The 26,238-nt window shown below is 38.4% G+C and overlaps 1 protein-coding gene and 1 pseudogene across 5 annotated transcripts in view; one reads left to right on the top strand and one right to left on the bottom strand.

Annotated features, from left to right (window-relative positions):
- Positions 1-3,480: 3,480 nt before the first annotated feature.
- LOC111756640 (5S ribosomal RNA) lies at positions 3,481-3,589 on the bottom strand (annotated as a pseudogene).
- Positions 3,590-14,451: 10,862 nt separating this feature from the next.
- Tmem39a (transmembrane protein 39A) overlaps positions 14,452-26,238 on the top strand; it is a 52,784-nt gene continuing 40,997 nt past the window's right edge. For 4 of the 5 annotated variants that reach the window (XR_010039444.1, XR_010039445.1, XR_010039443.1 and 1 more), the window contains exons 1-4: positions 14,452-14,745; positions 15,844-16,030; positions 21,730-21,952; positions 24,620-24,703. Coding sequence is in view for 1 of the 5 variants with exons in the window: in XM_003469290.5 (XP_003469338.1) it covers positions 15,918-16,030; positions 21,730-21,952; positions 24,620-24,703 (420 nt within the window). In the remaining 4 variants the exon portion in view is untranslated. The remainder of the gene's footprint in view (positions 14,746-15,843; positions 16,031-21,729; positions 21,953-24,619; positions 24,704-26,238) is intronic. The other variant, XM_003469290.5, reaches the window with a different exon arrangement.

Below are 26,238 nucleotides of genomic sequence, written 5' to 3'. Positions count from 1 at the left end.
AGGAATGGTGGAATATAAAGGGGCCACATCTGTCAGAGGAAACATTTGAATTGTATTCCTAGGGGGTGGAATGACTCACATTTTGGGTAAGACCGTGGGTGAAGAGAAAGGACTATTAACAGGACATCAGACTAGACCACTTCAGGATTTAAAAAAATGAAATAAGTCCAGTTTTTTTTTACTTCTAGGAAGGTACACATTATTTCAAAATTAATAACTTCAAAAGCAGATATCTAGCTAAACCTAATGGTCTATACCTAATCTCAGCAATCATTCAGGAGGCTGAGACAGCAGGATCACAAATGCAAGCCCAATTTGGTATACATAGTAAGAAGACCCTATCTCAAACAAACAAACAAACAAACAAATCAGACCTCTCATACAGTTATTTTTGTACAGTCAGAATTTTCTGTGGCCAAAAGAAAATGGAAATCACCTTGTGTTATAGTATCTTTGAAATGAAAGTAAACTTCTTTCAATTTTCCAGTGTTTTTCTGTGTGGAAGAGAACAGTGAGAGAGGTTGGCAGATAGATAGGTTGAATACTCAGAAGGAATATGTTTCCTCTGAAATCAAATAATTGTTTCATTTCCTTAACAGGAAAGGTAGTTTACTCCTGTGGTTGCTGTATCTGAGTGAGCACCAGAATCCTCCTAGAGCTTATGGGAGCCACATATTTCTGAATCCAATGCCAGCCATTAATTTAAAATGTATTAAAGGATCCGGGAATGGTGGTACATGCCTATAATCCCAGCACTTGAGAATCTCAGGTAGGAAGATTGCCACGAATTCAAGGCTAGTGTGGACTGCTTAGTGAGATCCTGCTTTGAAAAAATCAAAATCAAAGCATAACAAAATAAAAACAAAAACCCTTTGAACTCAGCTTTGGAAGTCTGGCAATTTAGTGAGATCCTATCTCAAAATATAAGAATTTTTTTAAAGGGATGAGGATGAAGCTTGTTGTGAAGGTAGTAGGTTCAATCTCCACTTTTCTTTGTTCATTTTTTAAGGAGGAAAAACATAAAAATACAAACAGAGTTTCAAAACAGGTTAGCAGGACAGTTACAATAAGTATATGCTGTGTATTGTTGTCTTCATAGTAGTTATTCAGAGTACAAGCTAGAGGCATGATATCTTGTCCAAACAATATTGGCACAAAACTTGCTTTTCGATGAACTAAGAAAATAGCTGTATAACTATCTTAATTCTCTTGTGTGAACATATATATTTTTCTTTTTCCCTTCTGTTCCTCCTTTCCCCCTATATAGTTTGTCTTTTCTTTTGAAGTTTCTTCCCAATTCACAATATCTATTGCACATTTTGGATCTTATTTACTCCTTCAGTTTTTCATACTAGTGAGATGATATGATGTTTACACATATGAGCCTGATTTATTTCACTCATGGTCTCAAGTTGTGTCCATTTTTTTTCTTTTGGTGCCAGGGATCAAACTCATGACTTTATGCTTGCCAAGCAGGCAGTTGTGCTGTTGGCTAAACCACCAGCCCTGTGTCCACTTTTTTTTTAACATCAAGGACATTTATTAGAATAGAAGAAAGTTATGAAGTATCCTCATATCTTTCCTTAAGAAATTAAAAATAAAAGATAGAATAAAACCAAAAATGAATAGAAGAAAATAAAAAGTCAGAAACACAATTCTTTATCAAAACGCCAACATCATTTTTTATAAAAATTAACATTTTGATTCTTACATTTCTGAAAAAATAGAGAAGACTAACAATAGTCCTAAACAACTTTGATAAAGGAGCAAACTTAGAGCTCCAACCTTCCCCAGTCCCACAACTTACCACAAAGTTACACCAATCATGACAAAACACCATTGATATCAAGATAGACAAATCACCAAAGTACCAATATGAAGTCCTGAAATAGATACTCACATAACAGACAGTTGATTTCTGGGAAAAATACAAAAGCAATTAAATGGAGAAAGGATAATACCTTCAATAAATGTACTGGAACAACTGGATATCCATCTGCAAAAAACCCATACCTTATAGCACATCAAAAGTCAACTCAAAATGTCTCACAGTGGGTTAAAGTAAAGGCAGGTGTGGCCTAAGTCACTGCTTGGGCTGAAGTCATTCTGTCTGGGACAAAATATATGTTTTTTTCTTTCAGTTTGTCACACTAATGAAATAATGTTTATACATGTATGACATATTCATTTACTAATAAGTATGTTCTCAAGGTGCAACCATTTACCTATAAAAATGCCCAGCTTATCATTCTTTATGGCTGAGCAGTGCTCAGCAGTGTATAGAAATACCACATTTTTCATATCCATTTTGCAATCAACGGGCGTTTAAGTTGTTTCCAAGACCTGGCTCTTATAAACTGTGCTGCTACAAACATGGGTATATATATCACTGTGGTATGATGTTTTTAATTCTTTTGGGAAGATACTCAGAAGCAGAATAGCTGGGTCAATTGGGACCTCCAATCCTAGCTTTTTGAGGAATCTCCACACTGATTTCCACAACGGTTACACCAGTCTACATTCCCAACAACAAAGGTTGCTTTGCCCCCATAGCCTCTCCAGAATTTGTTATTGGTTGATTCCTTGATAGTAGCCACTCTATCTGGGGTGAGGTGGAATCTCAGTATTGTTTTAATTTGTACCTCTCAAGTGACCAATGATGTTGAACATTTTTTTCATGTATTTATTTGATGTTCATATTTTTTCATCTGAGAAATGTATCAGATGTCTGTTTTTTGATTGGGTCTTTAAATCTGGGAGGACTGATTTTTTTGAGTTCTCTATGTGTTCTTGACAGTAATCTTTTGTCTGAGAAACAGATGATAAAAATTTTCTCTCATGCTGCAGTTTGTCTCTTCACTCTGTTGGTGGTTTCTCTTCTGTGCAAAAGCTTTTCAATAGGGTGAGATCTCAGTTGTTCCTTCTTTGTGATAGATCCTATATAATTGGGGTTTTGTTCACAAAGTCTTTGCCTACACCAATATCTTCAAGAGTTTTATCTACTCTATCTTCCAGCAGATTTAGTGTCCCTGTTTTAATATTAAGATTTTCTTTCTGGTACTGGGGATCAAACTCACAACCTCACACTTGCCAGGCAGGAGCTTCTGCCACTGAGCTGTATATCCTGCTCTAATATTAAAATATGTGATACATTGTTTTTGGGATTGAACTCACAACCTCGTGCTTGCCAGGCAGGCACTTATGCCACTGAACTAAATCCCAGGCCCTGACTTTTTTGCTTTAGCTTAGTACATGGTGAAAGATAAGGGTCCAGTTTTAATCTTTTGCATGTGTAGAGCCAGTTTTTCCAGCACCATTTATTAAAGAGGCTATCTTTATTCCAGTGAATGTTTGCACCTTTGTCAAAAATAAGGTAGCTTAGGGTATCTAGAGTTGTTTCTGCATCTTCTAATCTGTTACATTGACCATTGAGTTTGTTTTATTTTTGCCACTACTACACTGTTTTTTTTTCTTTTCAAAAGCCTGCAGCACCCAGTATTCCCAGGTGGTCTCCCATCCAAGTACTAACCAGGCCCGACCATGCTTAGCTTCTGAGATCAGGTACATTTAGAGTGGTATGGCTATAGATTACTAAAATGTTTTTTTGTCACAGTAGCTTCATAGTGTAATTTCAAGTCAGGGATTGTGATGCCCCTTGTCTTTTCTTTGTTGCCTAGGATTGCCTTTGCTATTCTAGGTCTCTTCCACTTCTAGATGAATTTTAGAATTGTTTTCTTTAACTCTGTGAGATATGCTATTGGAATTTTGATTGGGATTGCACTGAATCTATATAACGGTGTTGGAAGTATGGCCATTTTCATCATATTTTCTACTCAAGCGCATGTCATATCTCTCCATTTTTTTTTGTCTTTTTCATTTTTATTGGTACCAGGGATCGAACTCATGACTGCCTGCTTGCAAGGCAGGTGCTTATGCCACTGAGCTAAATCCCCGGCCCCCTATCTCTCCATTTTCTAATATTCTCTTCTTTTTCAATACTCCTTTTTCAGAGCACTGTAGTTTTCAATGTAGAGGTGATTTGCATCCTTTGTTAGATTGATTTCTAGGCATTTCATTTTTATTTTTTGTATGCTATTGTGAAAAGTATTGTTTCCCTGATTTCTCTCTCAATGAGTTTGTTATTCATGCACAGGAAGGCTATTAATTTTTGAGTGTTGACTTTGTAGCCAGCTACATTACTGAATTTGCTTATAAATCTAGAAGTCTTTTGGTGGAGTTTGTGGGGTCTTCGAGGAGAGATCATGTCATCTGCAAATAACAGTAGTTAACTTCTTCCTTTTCTGTCTTTATTCCTTTTATGTCTTTCTTTTGTCAAATTGCTCCAGCTAAAGTTTCTAGGATTATGTCAAATAATTGTGGAGACAATGGACATCCTTGTCTTGTTCCTGATTTTAGAGCAAGACCTTTCAGGTTTTGTCCAGTTAGTATGATGTTGACTATTGGTTTGTCATTGATTGCTTTTATCAGATTGAGATAAAGACCATTTAGTCCATCTGTTCAGCTATCACAAAGTTTGTCAAATCCTTTTCTGCAACTATTGAAATGATCATATGATTTTGTCCTTCCTCTGTTACTATCATGTACTACATTTATTGAGTTATGTATGTTGGATCATTGTTGCTTCCCTGGGATGAATCCTACATGGTCATGGTGTATTTCTTGACAATTTCCTTCTTTCTGCTTGCTAATATTGAGGATTTTAAATTCTATGGTCATTAGGGAAATTGGCCCATCATACTCTCTTTTGGTTGGATCCTTACCTGTTTTTGGTACCAGGACAATGCTTGCTTTCAAGAATGAATTTGAAACTATTGCTTCCCTTTCAACTTCATTAGCGTTTGAGAAGTAGCAGTAGTAGTTTGAGAAGTAGATCATCTCTAAATTTCTTGTAGAATTCAGCCTTGAATCCACCAGGGCTTTGGATATTCCTTAATGGTAGGTTTTTAAGTGCATCTTCAATTGCACTGGCGGATAATGTTTTATTTATTTATTTATTTATTGCCTTTTTTGACATAGGGTCTTGCTATTTGGTTCAGGCTGACCTGGGACTCACTTTGCAGCCCAGGCTAGTCTTGAACTTGCAACAACTCACCTCCCTCAGCCTCTTGAGTGCTGGGATTACAAGAGTGTGCCACCACACCCAGCTCAATAATAGATTATTTAAACTTTTATAACTTCAATCAGCTTTGGAAATTCACATGAATCCAGGAATCTGCCCATTTCTTCTGTGTTTTCCATCTTATTAGAATACAAGTTCTTGAAATATGTATTGAGATATCCTGGGTTTCTGCAGGATGCATTGTGATTTTACCCTTTATATTCTTTTTTTAAATTTTATTTTAGAAAGAATAAAACCAAGCAAAATAAAACTGAATAAAGCAAATCAAAACAATACAGTGTAACTGTCACAGGATTTCAAAACAAGGTAATAGGAAATCAACAATGGTTACCATGATGCATCTTGTCTTTATGCCCATAACTTCAGACTTAGTAAAATCAAACAACCAGAAAGAGACTAGAATCAATAAAAATAGAACAGCAACTGCATTATAGGACTTCAAAACAAGATAATAGTAAATCCAAATGGCTACCATAGTATACCTTGTTGTCTTTGAAATAGTTGCCCATGCCATCAGATACAACAAAATCAAGCAAGGTAAAACAGAATAAAACTCAGCCAAACAAAACAATGAAAATGATACAGGATTTCAAAACAAGATAATAGGAAATTAACAATGGCCACCACCTTTAGAAGGAGGTTGCCCATATATGCTACACTGTGTATTGTTATCCTCTAAATAGATGATCAGGCTACTTGCTTTAGGCCTGCAAAGTCAATGAAAAACTAAGCACTAGAAGCATTAAGTTGTATTTTAACTCGTTAACTATCATCACAGCCCGTGTTTCTCTTGGTCAACTGGTTGCTTGGGGCAGGGGTGAGTGGGTGGTGGTATGTTGGCTCTTCTTATCTCCCTGCCTGTATGTTGGAAGAGGCTTGTGCCTGGCTCTCCTCCAGTCAGCCTGTGCAGGGCGCTGACCCACAAGAGGTTCTAGATTCTTGCTGACTCCTTGTTCACTTTCCGTGCAGTTCGCAAATGGCGCCAACTCACAGGAGAGGGCTGGTGTCTGACTCTCACCCAGTCGGTACACTCATGATCTACCATTTATATTCTTACTTGGATGGATTTGAGGCTTTCTTCTCTTTCTTTCTTTCTTTCTTTTTGATGTTTGGCTAAGGTTTGTTAATTTTATTTAATATTTCAAAGAACTAACTATTGATTCTTTGTATTGTTTTTTTAATCTCAATTGCATTAAGTTTTGCTCTGATCTTTGTAATTTTCTCCCTTGTATGAGTTTTGGGCTTGACTAGATCTTCTTTTTCTAGAAGCTTAAAGTACAATGTAATTTTATATGATCTCACTGCTTTTCTGATATGGAAATGCATCACTGTTATGGTTTGTGTCTACTGTTATGCTCTGTGCTTATTGCCCTAGTAACCAAGCACCAACCACACAGTTATAGATTAACTGACCGCATCGTCATGCTGTTCTGTATGCGTTGTCCCCCCCCCACCTTAGTAACCTGTTTGCTGTGTCAACCTTCGTTCCCTTTGTAAGAGACAAATGATGCTGTGTCAACCATTGTTCCCTTTATGAGAGACAAATGTTCCTGGAATTGGCAGACCAAGGGCTATGAATTGGCTAACCACCCACTGTGAAATGCCTCTGACCTCAAGGAAAGGGGAACAAAGGCCCACCTTGTTTCTGTTTCTCATCACTGCGTACTTAATGATCAATGAGCTAATCATAAATGAACTATAAAAATCAGTCAAAATTTTAACTCAGTTGCACAGCTTTGCAAGTTCTATCTGCACTGTGTCACTGGGCCAGCTAAAATAAAAGCACTTCTTTTTAAATTGACATGATCGTGCCCTGTTTTTCATCTCATGGGGCCTTGTTTTTTTCGGGGGGGGGTTTACAACATCTAGATGTGCCACCCCAAAACCTCATGCAGTCATAGAGTTTTTCTGAAGATGTCTGAATCTAGAGTATATGATTAATTGGAGGTAAAATAGGAGAGTGGAGGGTGCTGGGATTAAGGTTGGGTAATTGCTAGATCAGTCTGTGGATTGGATTGGTACTACCCTAATCCCAGCAACCTGGATAGAGCATAAAGGTGCAAAAGATGCTATTAACATTCAGTTACTGATTTTACTATCTTCTCTCACCATAAACTGTTATGCTATGCCATTTACCACTCTTAGAGTCAACTAATTATGAAATTTCTGTGAGCTAAATAAACTTTTCCTCTTTTAACCTTGGGTGTCAGGTATTTTGTCTCAGCAAGAAGAGTAACTAAGACAATCACTGCCTTCATTGAGGCTCATAAGTTACAGAATGTTGTACTGGCATTATCACTTAGTTGTAGAAACTGTAATTTCTTCTTTAATTTCATCTGTAACCCATTGGTTGTTGAGGAGGGTATTATTTAATTTCCATGTGTTTATGAATTTTTTGTGGTTTCATTTACCATTAATTTCCAATTTTATTTTACTGTGGTCTGATAATATGTCTGGGATAAATTTAGTTCCTTTGCATTTACAGTGGGCTCTCTGGTTGCAATCAGCCTGACATATGAACAACCTTGGGTTATGACTGAAATTGTTTTTGAATTTTTTTCTGAAATTTTAATTTATGAACAAAGTCTTGAGGCATGACTTGAATCCCGGCCACTTGTGCTTCCAGATAGTCTCAGATACAGATTTAACCCTTAAAGGAACATTACAACATCCTTTCCTATATGGAGTTACTTGAAAAAGCCTGGCCTACTGCCTCTCTAAGGACACTGAAATCTGCCTGTACACTGAAGAGAAACTTTGAAGGCTATATAGAAGGCCCTGACCCTTGAATTGAGAAACAAAGTGAGTCCATAAGTCAAGGGTCCACTCAAGGACGTTCTATGAGCTAGTATGTGATCTGTTTTTAAGAACGTCCCATGTGTAGCTGAGAATATGTTTGTTCTGATGTTGTTGGGTAGAACATTCTCTACACACCTACCAAACTCATTTGTTCACATGTTTGGTTTAGTTCTATTTCTTTATTGATCTTTTGTCTAATTCATCTTTCTATTTGTAAAATGGAGCATTGAGTTCCTCCCTTACAACTGTTATTAGTGCTTATTTCAGTTTGTTAAAATTTGTTTTATGTAGTTGGGTGTGTTGATATTTGTTGAATATATATTTGTGTTTCCTATCTCTTTCTCTTGGTTTATTTCCTTTCCAAGTATGTAGTGACCTTCTTTCCCTCTCTTAGTCTTGGCTTAAAATCCACTTTTCCTGGAAATGAATAACTGCCCTGCTTTTTTCTGTGATCCTTTTGTATGGAATATTTTGATTCCATCCTTTGATTTTTCAGTCTGTGAATTTCTTTTTCAGTTAAGCACGTTTATTGTATGCAGCATATTGTTGGATCTTGTTTTTTGATCCATTATTTCCATCTGTTTCTTTTGACTTGTGAATTAATATTTACATTGATGGTAATAACTGATATGTATTGATTTACTCTTGTAATATTTTCTTGTCATTGATTCCAATTATTTACTCAGTTTAATTATTTACCTCGCCTGGGTAGATTCATTCTGTAGGTGTTCATGGTGTTATAGTCTCTGTTATCTCTTTCTGGAATGTCCCTCCAAACATTTTTGAATTGCTGGTTTGGCGGTCATAAATTTCTTCAGGTGTTGTCAGGTATTTTACGGGGCTGGGGGTTTAGCTGAGCGGCATAAGCACCTACCTTGCAAGTGTGTGGTCGTGAGTTCAATCCCTGGTACCGATAAAAGTGAAAAAGACAAAAAAAAGAGAAGTATTTTACTGCCTGATGAATTTTGAAAGATAGTTTCATGGGGTACATCCATCTGGGCTAGAGGTTGTTTTCTTTAGGGCTTGAAATACATTATTTCAAGCTCTCTTTGAGTTATTTGTGTTGAGAAATCTACTGTGATTCTGTTGGGCTTCACTTTATAGTTGATTTGTATCTTTTCTCTAATAGCTTTTAGCATTCTAGTCTTGTGTCAGATTTCTTTAATCTTGAATATTACATGACTTTGTGTAGTGCTTCTTTTGATCACAGCTGATTCGAATTCTATGTGTATTTCTTTTCTGTATCTAAAATTATTTTGTCATTTTCAATGTTGTGTTTTATACTATTGCTATTACTGGTTGTACTACATTCACCACAGTGACATAATTGTTCTAATGGGTTGTTATTCCTGATGTGCCAAGACTGAGATTTCCTGAGTGTCATAAAGAATACTATTCATCAGTGCCAAAGAAGGGGGCAGACCAAATAAATAGTATCTCCTCATTCTCAAAAAACTGAAGAGGCAGGATTTTGCAACAGACTCAAAACCTAAACGCCAGCTACACCTGGAAGACATCTCTAAGTAGTCATTTCTTAAGGTTTCTTAACCCTAGCCATAAAGCTATAAGAAATTTATAAGCATCAAGCTAGGATTTTAGTTAAAAAATACAAAATGAGAGGGCACAGAAGCAGAATGAAACCCCAGACTTCCAGCTCACCACAGGCAAACCCAGGAGACAATGAAAGGAACAGTTCAAAAGCCACTTGGACTCTCTGAGGTTGTAACAGCAGAAGTTACGGAGCAAATGAATGAATCTTTAGGAAAAAACCTACCCAGAAATAACTTTTCAGATAACTTATAGATTGGAACCATAATGAAGGACATGATTAGTGAATCTAAAGCACATAAAGTTTAAAAAAATAAAAATCTTTAAACCAGTGATGGAAACCATAAATGCCTAACATAGGAAGATACAGAAACCATAAGACAAATTTAAACAGATATCAAGGAGATTTAAAATTCCACTGAAAGTATACAGAGCAGAATGGACCAATGTGAGGACAGATATCAGATACAGAAGACAGGATTGTGGTTAGTGATCATGAAAAGATTTCTTAAAAATAGAAAGGGACCATCAAAAAATCAGTCCAACAGCTGCTAGATGATGCAAAAAAAATAACATAGGATTAGATTTTTAAAAAAAGCAACAAGTCCTTTCTCCTGGTAAGCGACAGCAAGAGCGAGCAGTGGGTGCGCTAGGAAGAGAACAAGTCAGTGTCTCCTGAGATCCAGCTATGTTGGAACTTGGGGGCTGAACAAGAAAGCAACATGCCCTCTCTCCTGGTAAGTGGTGGTGCAAACGAGCAGTGGACATGCCAGGAAGAGATCAATTCAGTGTCTCCTGTAAGCCTACTGCAATCAAAGGTCCCATCCCTCCCCTCCCCCATTAGCAACTGGAAGATGTTGTGGACTGCCAGAATTGATGGCAGGTAAGGCACCTAAAGCAGCTAAATGCCTGTATTGTTGGGTTGGTTATGCTGAGCTGAGGCATGAGGTCTGAGCATCTCTTGGGAGGATGACTGTATGCAATATAGTAAATATGAGGGGATTTCCTTCTGTCTTCTCTTTGAAGGCAAATATTGTTTTCACTGTTTTGCTTTGTTCTGGTTCACTGTCTTGCAACGTTCAATAGTCCGTTTTGATAGGTTTTATAATGTTCTATTTTCGGTTTGATTTTGCTATATCTGATTGAATAGTGAAGATAACAAGATATACTGTGGAACCTATTACTGTTATCCCAGTACCCTGCCCTAAAGTTCTGTACCAATTTCACTGCATTGTTTTGATTGGCTTTGTTCTGTCTTGTTTTATTTTACTAACTTCAAAATAAAAAAAATTGTGTAGGAGGCTCAACAAAAACAACAACAAAAAAGAATGGAGTGAACAAAAGGCAGGAAATAGTGCAAAAGCCATTTGAAAAAAAACTTTTCACCTAAGAAATGGCAGAAAACTTCCCAAGCAAGGCAACAGAATTTGACATACAGATATTGGGCAGGTATTCTAGATAAGAGGATAGTTTTTGAGACTTTGGGGGTTTCTCCACTCTTTGTGAAACCTTTCCCTGGAGAGAACCTTGTGACATCCCCAGAGAGGAAGCTTCAGCTTTGACCCATCCAAACACATATCAACCACAACCACGTGTACTAGACCTGGGACCAAGGTCTCCCCAAAATGGGCTCCTTTCCCTGGGAATAGGTAGGATACTTAACAGCAGTGCAATCATTGGTTCCCTGGATCCTACAGCACATCTGTGAAGAACTGACTGAGGGTTGCCAAACTTTCCACTGGTCATGTAGAGAGCAACCACAAGGCAGGGCTGTCTGATGAGACTTTTCATCTCCATTGTCTTCCTGATTGGGCAGTGGGATCTACTGCAGCAGCAGTGGTGGCCTACTGATTCTGCTTCTTTTATTCCAGCACTGTTTTTTTAATGTTTTAAGACAAGATCTCATTATGTAGCTCAGGCTGGCCTTACACTTACTAGACAGTTGAGTCTGGCCTTAAACTTGTAGCAATCCTCCTGTCAAAGCCTCCTGCAAGACTTGATTACAGTCATGCACCACCACACTGGCTAATAATATCATATATTAAACAAATGTCTTTCTTAATAGATTATAAGCTTCAGGAGGATAGGTAGATTTGTCCTCCTGCATAGGATACAGCTTGGTACACAGTGCCACTACATAATTTGGTGCTGAAAAAAGGGAAATGTTATGGTTTGTATCTAGATGATCTCCAAATGCTGCTCTGACTTGGAGTCAGCTGACTATAGCCTGAAACCTTTACTGACTGTGAGCTGAAATAAACCTATCTTCCTTTAATTTGTGGGTATCAGGTATTTTATCTTAGCAAGAAAGAAATAACTAAGAAAGGAAAGATGCTGGAGAATCAGTAGAAAAGAGGTAAGGAGTTGCAGTATATTGAGCTAGGAAGCAGTTAACAGCAAAATATGAAAATAAACGTACAAAATGCCAAGCAGTAAATTAGTGAAATTATATAATGATGTACATTGGGTTTTATATATTCATGAATGAAAGATCTGTGGCACATTAAGATGCTAGGAGCATTTCAGAATATTACTAACTTTTATTATCAGTTATTCTTTGTCTGCATGGTCTGAAATTCAAATCAATTTGAAGGGTTGCTCTTGACGGGCTTAAAGTCTGTGGAGTGGAAGAACTCACACAAAGGCTCATTTTTCATGCTCTAGTGCCAAATTATTGGCAGTTTCTGAATTCATCATATGGTTACCCACTTCTTACTTGTTTTGCTTTTTGGTGCTGTGGTTTGAGCCCAGGGTATATGCTAAGCATATACTATACTGTTGGAGTCAATTCGTCTCTTTTTCTGACATTTCTTCTCCAAGGGGAAAACCATTCTTCTACAAACCACCTACTCATTCATAAAGCTTGAGATTAAAACCCAAGGTCTTCTCAAAGCTTTTCTTGGTATTTGAACCATCCCACCTTAATACCCTGTCTTGTATGTTATCTCTGCTTTGGATATACTTTTTGATGTCTAGGCAAGAACTTTAATGAAATGAATACTATTATGTCACTTTATGTCAAGAGAAAGTTTCTCGTGGGCAACTCACGCCAACTTCCAAGTGGCTCACATGTAACACATACTTTGTTGTACTTTAGACCTAAAATGTCCCCCCAGCCTCATGTTTTCAGTGGTAGGGATTTTGGAAGGTGGCTGGATCATGGGAGTACTATACTCATCAGTGGATTCATTCAGTGATGAAGTCATGTGCTGTTTGGAGATGAGACCTGGTTGAGTGGTGGGTTCCTGGTGGCATGACCTCCAAGGGTAATTATTATGCTTGTCCCTCTTTCTGTCTGCTTCCTGGCTGCCTGGGATAACCATAACCTCCCACCAGTTTCTGCCTTGAAGACAGCAGACCACAGACTCAACCCTCTGCAACCAAAATGAGCCAAAATAAATATGTCCTCCTTTAAGTTGTGGGGCTTAGGTGTTTTGTCCCAGTGATCAGCTAATACATGGCTCCTGAGAGGCCTACTGGGTCTTCAGTGAACATGTTTATAGCTCAGTATAGTAGCTTCTTTCCCTAAGAAACTTACAGGAGAAGAAACGAATGATAATCGAAAAGGTGGGGTGGTCAAGGCTGGGGACTCTTCAGGAAGCAGCCCTTGGGGTCCCTGTGCTCAGGGCTCAGCACTTCGGGTCAGTGCTTGTCAAGACTCAGCTACACTGAGACCTCTATAGCCTAGGCGGTACTGTCTCCACACAAGTGCTTCATCTCAGCCTGATGCAGCGCTGAAGGCCTCTGGTCAGGGCCTTCAATATGGCCTGTCTGTCCATATTGTAGTACAAACAACTGCAGGGCAGGTTGTGGTCTGCATACATAGGGTCACTCATACACTTTGCCTCCAACTGCTACTATCCTTGCCCCCTTCACTGTGTCTCTGCAAAATAATGGTGGAGCTCATCAGTGACATCTCTATTGTTCAGGTCATATTCTACCTCCTCATCTGACTGTGCCAAACTCTTCCTCTTCTGACAAAGGCGTTCTCTTCTTGGTCTTCTCTTGTGGACGACTGGATCCTATTGCTATCACATGGAGGTTACCTAGACCTTCTGCCATGTGAGTAACTACAGTGTGTGGCTTGTTGAGCCATGTCATAGTGGTACTGAGGATGTCCAGCATTGTTATGCCAACAGCTTTGAGGTTACTTTGAGGGAAGTAACATGGGAAACTGAAAAATGGTCTTCATGGTGGCTTTACATCCAGGCCATCACTTGATGATAAGTTGCTAGCATCTTGCATATGTCAGATATCACCACCAAGACACGTAACTTTTGTTGTGGCCTGTTTTGCTGCCATTTTTGATGATGAAACTCCAAACGGGCACTCCAACTTGTGAGCGTGCTGCTTAGAGATCTTTGGCAGTGGGCAAGCCAGGGCTAACTTTTTGATGCCGAGAGAGGAGAGTGATGCTATTGATTGGACAACCAGAAGCGCGCTTTCAAGCGTGGATATTTTAATGTTGTATTTACTGCCATAAATCATAATTCATGTTTTTCCCTGGTGTCTCCTTTTCGTCACGGAACTAGTGGAGCTATTCACTTTTTACCTTTAGCATCTCTTTCTTTGCAGTAAGAACACGGCTGCATTCTGAGACAGGGCTTTACAATTTGGTCTCCTTCACTGTCCAGTGTTCTTAGACACCAATCTCCCTTCACTGTGAAACCGGGGCGAGAGGTTGTCCACAGCTACCCGCCGCAGTCTGTGACATAGCAAGACGGCTGGCTATTAACAGCAGCCAGGAGAGGAAACACGTTGGCCAGAGGTGGACGCGAAGGCGGAACCGCGAGCAGCATCCGTCTGCCAGGACTCACTGCGCAGGTGCGCTCGGCTGCGGCGACCCACTGCGCAGGTGCGCGCAGGAGGCTGGGCGTGCGGCTCTCCGGGCTGCAGGTCTACTTCCGGGAGCCTTTCGCTGTTTGGGTGGCTGTTGCGGTGGGCGGGCGCGGAGCTGACGTCATCGTCGTGCGCTGCCACGTCTTCTCAACTCTGTGGTAATGGAGGCTGAGGATGGGTGCTGACGGGGCCAGGCTCAGCCTTTAGGGTTAGCTGTGGCTCTGGCACTGGATCGGGGTCAGGGTCTGGGTTTGGCAACTTGAAGCCTGAACAATTCCCAGCTTGTGAAGCGGGATCGGCCTGCGTACAAGCAGCTGCTTCGGAGCGCTTTATCGCGGGGAGAGTTTGTTGCCTGGGGTCCAGTCTCTAAAGCCGCCTTCCCTTGGGATCCCGCCCCACCGGCCGGGCCTCCTCCATGCGTGAGTATTAACTTGTTGCTGTGCTGTCCGACTATCCCGGCCCTTCGTTGGCCCTGCGCGGCAGAGACAACTTTGTCATCTGTTTTTGGGAACCAGTCTGTTGGAAGTTTGTGGTCTTTTCACTGTCCACGTACCCCCATCGCATACCATCTCTAGCTCCATTACACTGTGCAGCTCCTCATTTTTCTTCGCCTTTGCTGGTTACTCTGGCAGAGATTCCTCTACATCCAAGTTTGATGGCTTGTCCCACCTGGCGCTTTTTAGCCCGTAGTTTGAAAGGAGTGGGGAACGTCGAATCAGTCTGTAGCAACGTTCTGAAAATCGAGGATTTTCTAGCGTGTGATTCTTAAGTTTTTAGTGACAATAATGGTTAGAAAACATTGGATCTCCGTGTTAGTGAAACCATGATTTTTACCAAGATTGATGAAAACACATTTTTGTTTCAGTGAGGATGTTTGTGTGTTACTGGCCCTTTCATGTTAGAGTTTCAATAATTTCTGCATGATTTTACATCAGTTTTTTTGGAGTAATTTATTTGAGTTTCTTTCGATATTTTCCCTGAAATGGAGAGATTACTAAAGCACTTTCATTTTTTAAAGAGCTTTAAAAGGCCTATCCGTGCTCTTTCATTCATCTTGGTTAGTCCTGACAAAATTGACTGTAGACATCTTTTATCATGGTGAAGAAATAAACTCAGAAGATAACTTAAATTCAGATAATAGGTGACACTTCTTATCTCTGAATCCAGATCCTTTCATAACAAAACCTGACGTTCTGGACAGGGATAATCCTGTGTTTCAAGTGGCTTAACATAAAAATACTAAGTTGGCATTGCTTGAAAACTTCCACCTGATCATAGTATCTTATATATAATACAAGTCAGTCTACAATTGTGACTTAACAGAGCTTGGGTCAGAATTTAGGTTTCTGGCCCATTAAAATCCAAGTTAGTCCTTTCATTAGAATAAATCAGATACTTGGGAGCATTCGTTTGAAAATACAGTTTAACAAGGTCTGCTTACTCACTTTTTAAAAAATTGCATACTTTACAAGTAGCTAACTGACTGGTATTCACATTTTTCTTTTTTTGTTGTTCAGAGTTGAAACAGCTTGACAACCACTAACCTGGGTTGCAGCTACAGGTGGCACTGGAAGCAGACTGGTTCCTGGACATGCCCGGTGGAAGGAGGGGCCCTAGTCGGCAGCAGCTAAGCCGTTCAGCTTTACCTTCTTTACAGACTTTAGTTGGAGGAGGTTGTGGCACTGGAACAGGCTTAAGAAACAGGTAAAGAAGAATTAAGGCTAAGTGTAATTTGTAGTGTTTTATGATCAGTAAAAGTAACATAAAAAAAGTCTATTTCAACACTAGGTTATCAAGCTTTATTCTTTTTGTGTGGTACCTTATAAATGCTAGGCAAGCCCTCCCACTGAGCCAAACCCCTGTGTTCAAGCTTTATTCTTGACAAAGTAGATATTCTATTTTTAAAGACAAGAAGCTTAAGTATTCTAGAATACTTTGACAGTAGAAAGATACGATATGGAACCCAAAAGTGAAAGCAGATAATCTAAATTCTATTCTTCTGGCTATCACCCTTTTGGCTATTAGGAGAGAAAAAATGAGTTTCTAAGTATAGTTTGAGGCAACTATGATGGTTTATCTTACTGGCCTTTTGAGGGATAGGGCCAAATTAAAACTGATTGTAGGGCACATTTCTTTAATCACAGCTGCTTGGGAAACTGAGACAGGAAATTTGAGAGTCCAAGGCCAGCCAGGGCAACTTAGGGAGACCCTATCTGAAAATAAGCTCTGGGCATTGGGAGAAAAAAGGCAGCTGACATGAAATTCTAAAATTTTAAGTCAGATCCATCAAGGGTTTCAGAGATTTTGTCAAAAAATTTTGTCATAAAATATTAGTAATCAGCAGTAGCCTAAACCTCTTAAGATTTGTGTCATGTTTTATGAGAGTAACAAATTTGGTCTTTTTAATGGAAATTTATCCTAATTTCAAAAATTAGGATGAATGATTTCTTCTTTGATAGGGAAGGTGTGCTCGGGATTGATTCCAGGGCCTTGGACATGCTGAGCATATGCTACCCATGTAGCTCTCTTTAAGCTACACCCATGTGCTGGGGCAAATTCTTTTTAATCTTACCCAGATTAACATACAATCAGCAGGAGGCTTGATCATGTAGCAGTACAGAGATGCTTTTACCTGATCAGTTCCTCCTTGGTCAAGATAATTTTTGTCAACTAAGCTCTGCTTTTTTCCCTAAGTAAAGGAATGGTGTTCTTTTGTTTTTGTTTGTTTAAACCACTTTGCTATTAAGGACTGAACCCAGAGTCTTATGTGTGCTATGTAAGCACTTTTCATTCCCACTCTTAACTGTGGGTGGAACGCAAACTTGTTTTTTATTTTCTTTTTGTTTTTTGAGACAGATCCTCACTATGTAGTTTAGGTTGACCTTAAACTCACTGTATAGCCCAATCTTGTGACAATTTTTCTGTCTCAGTCTCTTGAGGGCTAGGATTATAGACATGTGCCACAATGACTGTTTTATTGCCACTTTTTTTTTTTTTTTTTTTGATGGTACTGAAGATTGAAGGGTGTTCTACCACGGAACTCCAGTTCCAGCTCTTTTCATTTTTTTATTTTAAGGAAGTTTTACTAAGTTGCCCAGTCTGGTTTTGAGCTTCCTGTCTCAGCCTCCCGAGTAACTGGGGTTATGGGTGTGGACCACTGTGCCAGCATTATTTCTAGTTTTAACTGAGTTTAGCAGTAGATCTATTATTTTCTCTGCCTTCATTATAGCTCTTTTTAAAAAAATGTTTCAAAGTTCTAACCGTGCTTGATCTCCTGTTCTCTATACGCTCTTGTCCTTTAACGTATTTTTTTAGCAGTTAGTTTGAGATGGAAGGGTGGAATAAAATATTTTACAGTAAGTTTATGTGGCAGTGATAACTGTCCTTGACTTGAAAAGTTCATTGACTTTTTTTTTTTTTAACCTAGGATTGAACTCATGACTTTGTACTTGCTATGCAGGTGCTTATGCTGCTGAGTTAAATTCCTGGCCTTTGATTTGAAAAGTTATTGAGACTTACTGAGTTTTGTGACCTGTTTACCTCAAGAAATTATTTTGAGGAAAAAAAAAAAGTTTATGTAGTTGTTTTATCATAGAAAGGAAGTAGCTGGAATAATTTGAAGTATCTAGTATATTGATGAGGGGAATAGACTTGCTCAGTGTGGTGTGATTATGGATGATATGCAGTAGTTGATTTTGCAAGATACAGGTCAGTTGAAGAGAGTTGTTAGGGGTTTGTGGTCTGATTGGTAAAGTTAAATTTGAAATTGTCAAAAAGCTAGTTTGGTGATAACAAGATTGAAGTACATAGTTTCTTAGTCTACTTTCTTACCTTTGGGGAAGAATTTGTTCTTTATTTTTTAGGAATTTGTTCTTGAAAAATATGTTTAGATGTTGTCCTTTTTCTGAGAAGAACAATGTCCTTTGTATTTCTGGGTTTCTTAGAGGGTTCCTGGTTGAGGGAGATTATTTGAACAGAACTAAGAGTGAGTCTTTTCTTAGTCCTTGTATAGCTTTGTTAATATCCCTGAACCTATCCAGATGACTGTTGCTTTCTGTCTTTTTCCAGTTCCTCTTTATTTTTTAGAATTGTTACTCATTCGTTTACCTAAATTGCACTGCTTGCTGGCTCCATAAAGACCAGGTTTAAGCATGCTGCATTAACTTTTCTCTTTTTGTGAGATGAGATCTCGCTATGGTTCAGGTTGGCCTTTAATTCTCTAAAGTTGCCTAGGCTGACCTCAGACTTGCCATGCTCCTGCTTCAGCTTCTCAAGTGCTGGGATTACAGTAATTATAGCATGCTGGGCCTGTACCAGAACTTTATATGCAAAGACAAAGCAGGTGTTCGACGTAAACCTCATTGTTTATACAGTGTAGGCACAGAAACTCATTCTCACTCTTTAGCAAAAGTTTTGTGTCATTGGAAGGAACTGTTTTTACAAACTTCCTAGGTGCAAGCCTTTATAAGCAGACCTAATGACAACTGTGCTGAAATCTAATTTTCTTTGGAAAGTCAAGAACTTTGATATTGTTAGAAAGCAGATACCAATGTAGGCAACCCCAGCAAAACCCTTGGCTCTCTAATGAACGCTTCTGGGCAGTATTTTATGTGTCGTGTCATAACTCATTGCTGCCAGAAGTAAGTGCAATACTGAGGATGAACTAGGACATTTTCACTGAGCTATCCTCAGCCCTTCAAGTTTTTGAGTCAGAGTTTTGCTAAGTCACCAAGTTGTCCACAGTGGGTTTGGACTTGAAATCCTCCTGCTCCAGGTTCCCAAAATGCTGGAATTGCACATGTATACCATGACACTGCTCTCAGACTTTGCACTTTATGGATTAAGTGGGAAAATCTTTATCATGCATTTTCTTAATGTAAGGATACTTTTCCCACTGTTGCCCTGGAGCACTTTGACTTTTGTCTCTTTTGTCTTCTGGCTTCAAGTTCAATAGCCAAAGCTGTAGAGAGTATCACAAATGTAGATCTTTTATACTTTGTTTTGAATATTTTTTTGAAGCTTAGTATTTGACTTCTTTTCTGTTTTTAAATTTTGATTTCTTAAGTTTTTTAAAGACAAGATTTTACTTTTTAGTTCAGACTTTCCTTGAACTCACTAAGTAGCTGTTTGCTAGCTCCATAAGGGCCAATTTTATGTTAACTTTTGTTTGGAGAGAATGTCCTTGCTATGTAGTTTGGGTTGGCTTTGAGTTCTCTAAAACTGCCCAGAATAGCCACCAACTTGTCTCAGTCCTCCTGCCTCAGCCTCCAAAATATATTACAAGTGTGTGCCACAATACGTAGCTATTGACTTTGTTAATAGCAGAAGTATAGTAGTGTGTTTTACTTGGAAAAAATTTTAATAACATTTTAAACTCTTCAATCATAACAGATAAGTGTAGTGTGTATCCCCCTTCAATCATAACAGATAAGTTTAGTGTGTATCCCCCGCACTGTTGCCTTACTGGGAGCTAACACCAGGTATGTCCTCATCTACCCAGCTTACACCTCCACCCAAACCTCCCTGTCCTAGAACCACAGTGCTGCACTTCAGTTTTGACTGAAGAGGAGTAGAGAGTTTTAGTTTGTTTATATTAGAGGTTTCTAACCTTGTAAGGTGTCTTGAGCATTTTTTATTTCAATAGCTTATAATTAACTGGAGTGAGGGAATAGATTGGCTTATGGCGTTATAAGCAGAGTTCATGTTCTCGTGAGTTGTTTAAAGTATTGTCAATGCAATATAATAATGCTAGAATTTTGTGTTTGGAAATTCTTTTTTATTGTATTGTATTTTTTTGGTACTGGAAATCAAACTCAGGATCTTGAGCTTACCAGGCAGCTGCTGTGCTGCCGAGCTGTATTCCTGGCCCATGTTTGGAAATTTTAAAGTAGAAAGGTAGCTAACGCTAATATTGTTTCTTCTGTGGAATCTTCTTTCAAAGTATCCAAACCAAGACTCATTTTCCCCTTTGTGTAAACCGCAGCAGATCCCTGGAACTCTTAACTATTCCCCTGCATGTGAACAATACGAAGTTTTATTCTCTGTCTCCAACTTCACTTCAGATAGCCCAGCTATTTCTGGGATTTTTCATGATTGTATTGGTCTGCTGTCTTCTCAGCCTAAGTGTATATTTTTGCAGTGAACTAAGAATAGTCTCTGTTCTTGGGATTATGGTCTGATAGCCAAGCCATAGAGGCATACAAAACATTATGTAACAGCATGAAAAGTACAATAATACTAGCATAGTTTAGGTGTGATGGTGGTATAAAAATTGAGATTAAATCAGTTTTGTTTGATTGAGTCAGAGTAAGTCCCAACAAAGGTATGTTTGAACATCTTAAAAAGTTTTTGTTTTGTTTTTTCGTGGTAGTGTTGAGGATTGAACCCAGGACTCTACATGCTAGATATGTGCTACACACTGAACTATTTTCCTGACCTCTTAAAAGTCTTGAAGGGTGTCAGTAAGTGTGTAATTAAGGAAGGTAATTATGGAAGGTATTGGATATAAAGGGAATAAAGTCAGGAAAGAACAGTTTCTGTTTTCCCAGAAGTAAATAGCGTGAGTATGAGGGTGCATGTACAGAAGTACTGTGCTAAGGCTACTTGGTAAAACAGAAAGCTCCATAGGGTCTACTAACATTTTTTGAATATTATCCCATTGGCAGTGTAGAGCCATCAAGGAGTTTTAGGTAAAAGAGCAACATTGGAATTTCATTATATTATTTATTTTATGAGGCAGGATCTTGCTCTGTAATCCTGGCTGGCCTAGAATTCACTATGTAGCTAGGCTAGACTTGAATTTGTGACTTTACTGCCTCAGGTTCTCAAGCTTTGGGATTGGAGGCATGTCCAACCATGTCCAGTGAGTCAGTTTATAAAGATTCCTGAAAGTAGTTTGAATTTAGGAGAATTACTGCAATAATTTAGGTAAAAATTGGTGAATGCTTGAACCAAACAGTGAATTGAGAGAAAAAGTACATTCTGAAGAAAATTCTGTGAAGTGGAATACAGTTCTTTAGAGAGTGATTGGCTTTGTAGAGACGGAAGAAAAGCTCTAACCTAGCTTTCTGATTTGGGAAGCTAACAAATGGGTCATGAACTGGAGTCAGGACCGTAGGAGAAATACAGATGTGTAATAGGAAGTTGGATAGCATGGGTTTAAAATTCAGCAGTGAACTCTTTGCAGGGAAATTTCAGTCTTTGGTATACAGCAGCTAATGGAAGCCACAGCTATACCATAGATCACCAAGAAAATGATTAGAAAGAGAAGGAAAGAAGATCCCAGAATAGAGCCTGGGCAATGCCAACAGAGAGTAAGTAGGTAGGGAGGAGGAGCAGGCCCTTTGTGCTCTGCGACACAGAAGAGTGTCGACATTTGTGTTAACCATGATTTTCTTTTTCAGGAATGGTAGCGCTATTGGCCTTCCAGTCCCACCTATCACAGCCTTAATCACCCCAGGTCCTGTTCGTCATTGCCAAATTCCCGACTTGCCTATGGATGGGAACCTGCTGTTTGAATTTCTGTTTTTCATCTACCTATTGATTGCTCTGTTCATTCAGTACATCAATATCTATAAAACTGTGTGGTGGTATCCTTACAATCACCCTGCATCTTGTACTTCACTGGTAAGTTGTCATAGGACTTTAAATTTTTTATGTCACTTAGGCAAGAAACTAGCCAGAATAATCTAGATAAAAAAATTATTTTTCCTAATAATTTTTGTTTTAGTAGATGTTTTTCTACTGAACCACAGATTACTTTCAGAAAGAAAACTACATAAGATTATTAAAATATAAATATTTCCAGAGGATATAAACGTATAAATAAAAATGTAGAAAATATTTAAATAAATAATAATATCACAAGAAGGTTTTGAAACTTAAATTTATCCTGTATTGTTTGCTGTAAATGTAAGGTGTCAGGTATGATACAATTCCATCAAATTTACCTTTTATGGCTGAATTGGGTTAGTGCAGCTTATATAACAAATCTATGCAAAATTGTGTAATGCTTCTAGTATCTAACAACCTGAGGCAGTTTCATGGTTGGTGAAGTTCTTCCATGTGGCCAGTCAGGGGACCCAGGTTGGTGGAGACTGTTGTCTTCCAGCAGGTAGCTGTAATTTGTTCCTGTTAACCAGAAATGAGGAAAAACAGAGGCAAATACAAAGGGAATTTTGTATGATTAGGATCCCATCATATCCATGTGTGCGTTGCTACCTGGGGCAAAGGGGTTAGAAAATTGTATAACTCATTGGCTGGATAGTTACCTGCATATACATGGTTAACTTGCATCCAGTACAGTTGGGTTGTTATGAAAATAAATGTAGCTGTTACAAAAATAAATGTTTAGATAGGGAATAGCTGTCTCTACTGAGATACATAAAAGCATATCGTGTTTTTTCTACTCTTTGCATCCATCTAGCAGGATTGTGATTATCTTAATGTAAAGGCGATTCTTTATATAAATATATAAGGTTAGTCATGTAGCAAGGCATGGGTGGTGGGCAGTGGGCGATTCGGATGAATATGTGATCGTTTTTCTCTAGGACAAAGAAAGAACACTGGTGCTGAATAATTTATGTATGTGTTTGGGACTTTTTAAATTTTTAATTTTGAAATAATTTCTTGCTAAGTAGCGCAGAATGGGCTAGTATTTGTGATCCTCTTGCTTCGTTCTCCCACAGTGCTAAAATTACAGGCATGCGCTACTATGTCCTAGTGTGTTAGGGGCTTTAAAACTTTCTAGCCCAGTGGGCATAGTATAGAAATACAGACCCAATTCCTCAAGGTAGTATGGAAAGAAACTTGTTTTGTGTTAGTAAGGATTGAAGACCTCCACAGTGAGCTGCATTCTCAGCCCTTTTAAATCTATCCTTCATGTGTCCTTGTCTAGAGGTAGTTTTTCGAGGGAGGCTAGGAAATGAAGCTTTAGTTAGCAAGGGGAATCAACTGCGGTTAAATTCTACTCTGATGTCAGAAGGGCAACCAGTAATCTCTGCTGTTTGATTTCTTTCTCACATCATAGTAAAGTTAAGATTCAGGAGCGGGAAGTTTGGCTTTTACATTTGGCACTATATACTTAAGGGTATCTGGCATATTTTAGATGCAAAGTACATATTTATTCAATTAATTGAGAAGTTCAGCTTTTCATTTGGAAAGGAATTATAAGCCTGCACAACTTGTGACTATCAAAATGAAAATATATCCAAATTTTGTTGATTCTAGAATATCGTAATAGAGATTTCATTTTGTTGATTGTCACATTTCTGTATACAGACTTAGAACAAGAAGGAATTATAGATGGTATCTGGGTAATACTACTGTTTTTAAAGAGGAAGAGGTTGGGTTTAATGCATATTTCTAGGTTAAGTTACAGAGAAGGACTAACAATACAATTTTTTTTTGTTAGAGACAGGGTCACATTGTGTAGTACCTCCTGGCCTTGAACTTGCTTATTGTTTTGTGTTTTGAGACAAGTTTTCACTGCGTTGTTTAGGCTATCCTAGAACTCACTATGTAGTTAATGCAGGTTGACTTCAGCCTTGCTGCTGTCCTGTCTCAGCTGGAATTACAGGAGTGTGCCACCAGGCCCAGCAATAGAGAGTTTAGTAGATGTCTCATTAGGTTAACATGTTTGAATAGAGGCCAACAACAGTAGCTCCTAAAAACTGTGAATCCCAGCTGATCCATTAAGTTTGACACATTATAAATGTGGAAGTTTAAATGAATTATTGTCACAGTTCTTTAGCATGTTACTTAACTCAAAGCTATGATCTCTTTTTTTTTTTAATATAGTAAAGTTTTAAAAAGAGCCATGTATTCCAGATAGTTTAAAATAGTGATTAGTTGTAGCAGATTTGTCATGAAAGGAGAAGTAGAAAGTAGGCAATTTCTTTAAGGTCTTTCAGATTCCTTTGGTCTATAAGGGTAGAGTGATGAAGGGAAACATATTGAGGTCCAGATTGCTTTGGATTTTTTTCTCTCTTTTGAGGCAGAGTCTCATCTTGTAGTTCAGGCTGGTATTGAGCTCACTGTGTTTGAGGCCCAGGTTGGCCTCAAACTTACAGCATTTCTGCCCCAGCCTCCTGAGTGCTAGGGTTGCAAAAGTGTACCACTAAATATTTTTTAAATTATTTTATTCTTTTTTTTAACAAACAGCAGCAGGGATGAGATAGGACAAGGGGGCTGAGAGGAAATGATGCTCCAGAGGGGCAAACTGTTGTTCACGGAGTGGTCACAGTTTGATGCACACAGGTTTCTTTCTGATACAGATCTTTGTTTCTCTTCCAGAATTTTCATCTCATTGATTATCACCTGGCAGCGTTCATTACAGTAATGCTGGCAAGGAGGCTTGTGTGGGCTCTCATCTCAGAGGTAACCACTCATCCACTGTGTTCTGTCACATGTAGATGGGCTTAATTACTAGAATGAGCTCAGACTGAAAGCATGAAGTATCCAAATTAATTTTATTTTAGATGCAAAATACATAAACACTCTTGTTGTTTAACTTCTTTACTCTTTACTTGAGTGATGCCAGTACTTTATTTAGGCTTTGTTGAGATAAGGTCTCCTTATATAGTTGAGGCTAGCTTGAACCTTCCAAGTAGTCTATCCTGGCTTTGAACTCTCAGTTCTCCTCAGTGTGGAATTATAAATGAATAGTTACTATGATCACAAATAATGAAGAGTTAAATTTTTTCTTCTAAAACAAAAGTCTTTCTGTTTGTAAGTTTTAATTTTCAGAAATCTGATTTCTGTGAACACAGAGTAATTAAGATATTAAGTTGTGATCTGAAAGCTGTTTGAAGTTAGCTGAAAAACAGAGTAGTAAGATTGTCAGGTTCTCACAATAGGAAAGGCTTCTGTAACCTTTCTTCCAGGGTATTTATTTATGTGATAAGAATAAATGCTTATATATTGATAATTTTCTGTAGAGGATCTTAGTTCAAGCTTTTGTTTGTGTCTGTAAAAACAAGCAGGGAATGATTTTTTTTTTCTGTCACTTCATTAATTTGGAAATGGTACTTGTGTATGGCAGTTCAGTTAAACTAGGTACTGTAGTGTTTAAGTCCTTTCTAATTATAATTCCAGCAGTTTCAGAAGCTGGTGCAGGCAGATTGCAAGCTCAAGACCAGCCTATTCAGTTTATAAGACCCTGTCTTAAACAAGCAGCAGACAGGACTGAGGATATAGCTCAGTGCTCTCATGGTTCAATCTCCAGTACTTAAATGAAATACACAAAGGGAACAGAATATAGTTTGGTGAGGTGCTGGTTTTGTTGAACAGGAGGTCTGGCTATGTAGTTCAAGCTGGCCTTGAACTCCCAGTGATCCTCCTACATCAGCTTCCCGAGTGCTGGGGCTGTAGATATATGCCTGGTGGGAGCAAAATATATTTGCTTAGATTTGAATAAAATGTCTTCAGAAGGAATGCAGACTAATAATGGACTGCCTGTTGGTAGCTGAGATACAGGTGCAGCAGGAGGGAAGCTTTTCACAGCAAACATTGTATATACGGTATTTTACAATTTGAGTAATGTAACTATCTTAGCTGTTTGAAAATTAAGAGCTCTATAATAATTTTTACTAATGTATCTAGAGTAGGTGGATAAATCCATGATAAATGTCTTTCCTTCCATTGAAATATTTGCCTTTTTTTTTTAAACTTAATTCTCAGAAAAGATTCCTACCCCCCCCCCAAAAAAAAACAAAAAACAAAAAACAGTCATTTTTAAGGAGAGATAATTAATTCAGAAAGCAAAATGCTATTCAAAAAAGGACCACCTGGGATGGGAATTTAGCTCAGCTACATATGTGCCTGCCTTGCAAGCTTGTGGGTGTGAGTTCGATCCCTGGTACTGACAAAAAAACAAAAAGGACTACCTTTCCATTTAGATAGATTATGTTTAC

The sequence above is a fragment of the Cavia porcellus genome, unplaced genomic scaffold, assembly GCF_034190915.1.
Source record: "Cavia porcellus strain 051 isolate PalLab524CR breed Dunkin Hartley unplaced genomic scaffold, mCavPor4.1 scaffold_15, whole genome shotgun sequence".
Taxonomy (NCBI): domain Eukaryota; kingdom Metazoa; phylum Chordata; class Mammalia; order Rodentia; family Caviidae; genus Cavia; species Cavia porcellus.
Note: the sequence above shows the minus strand (reverse complement) of the source record. Positions and strands in the feature narration are given on the sequence as shown.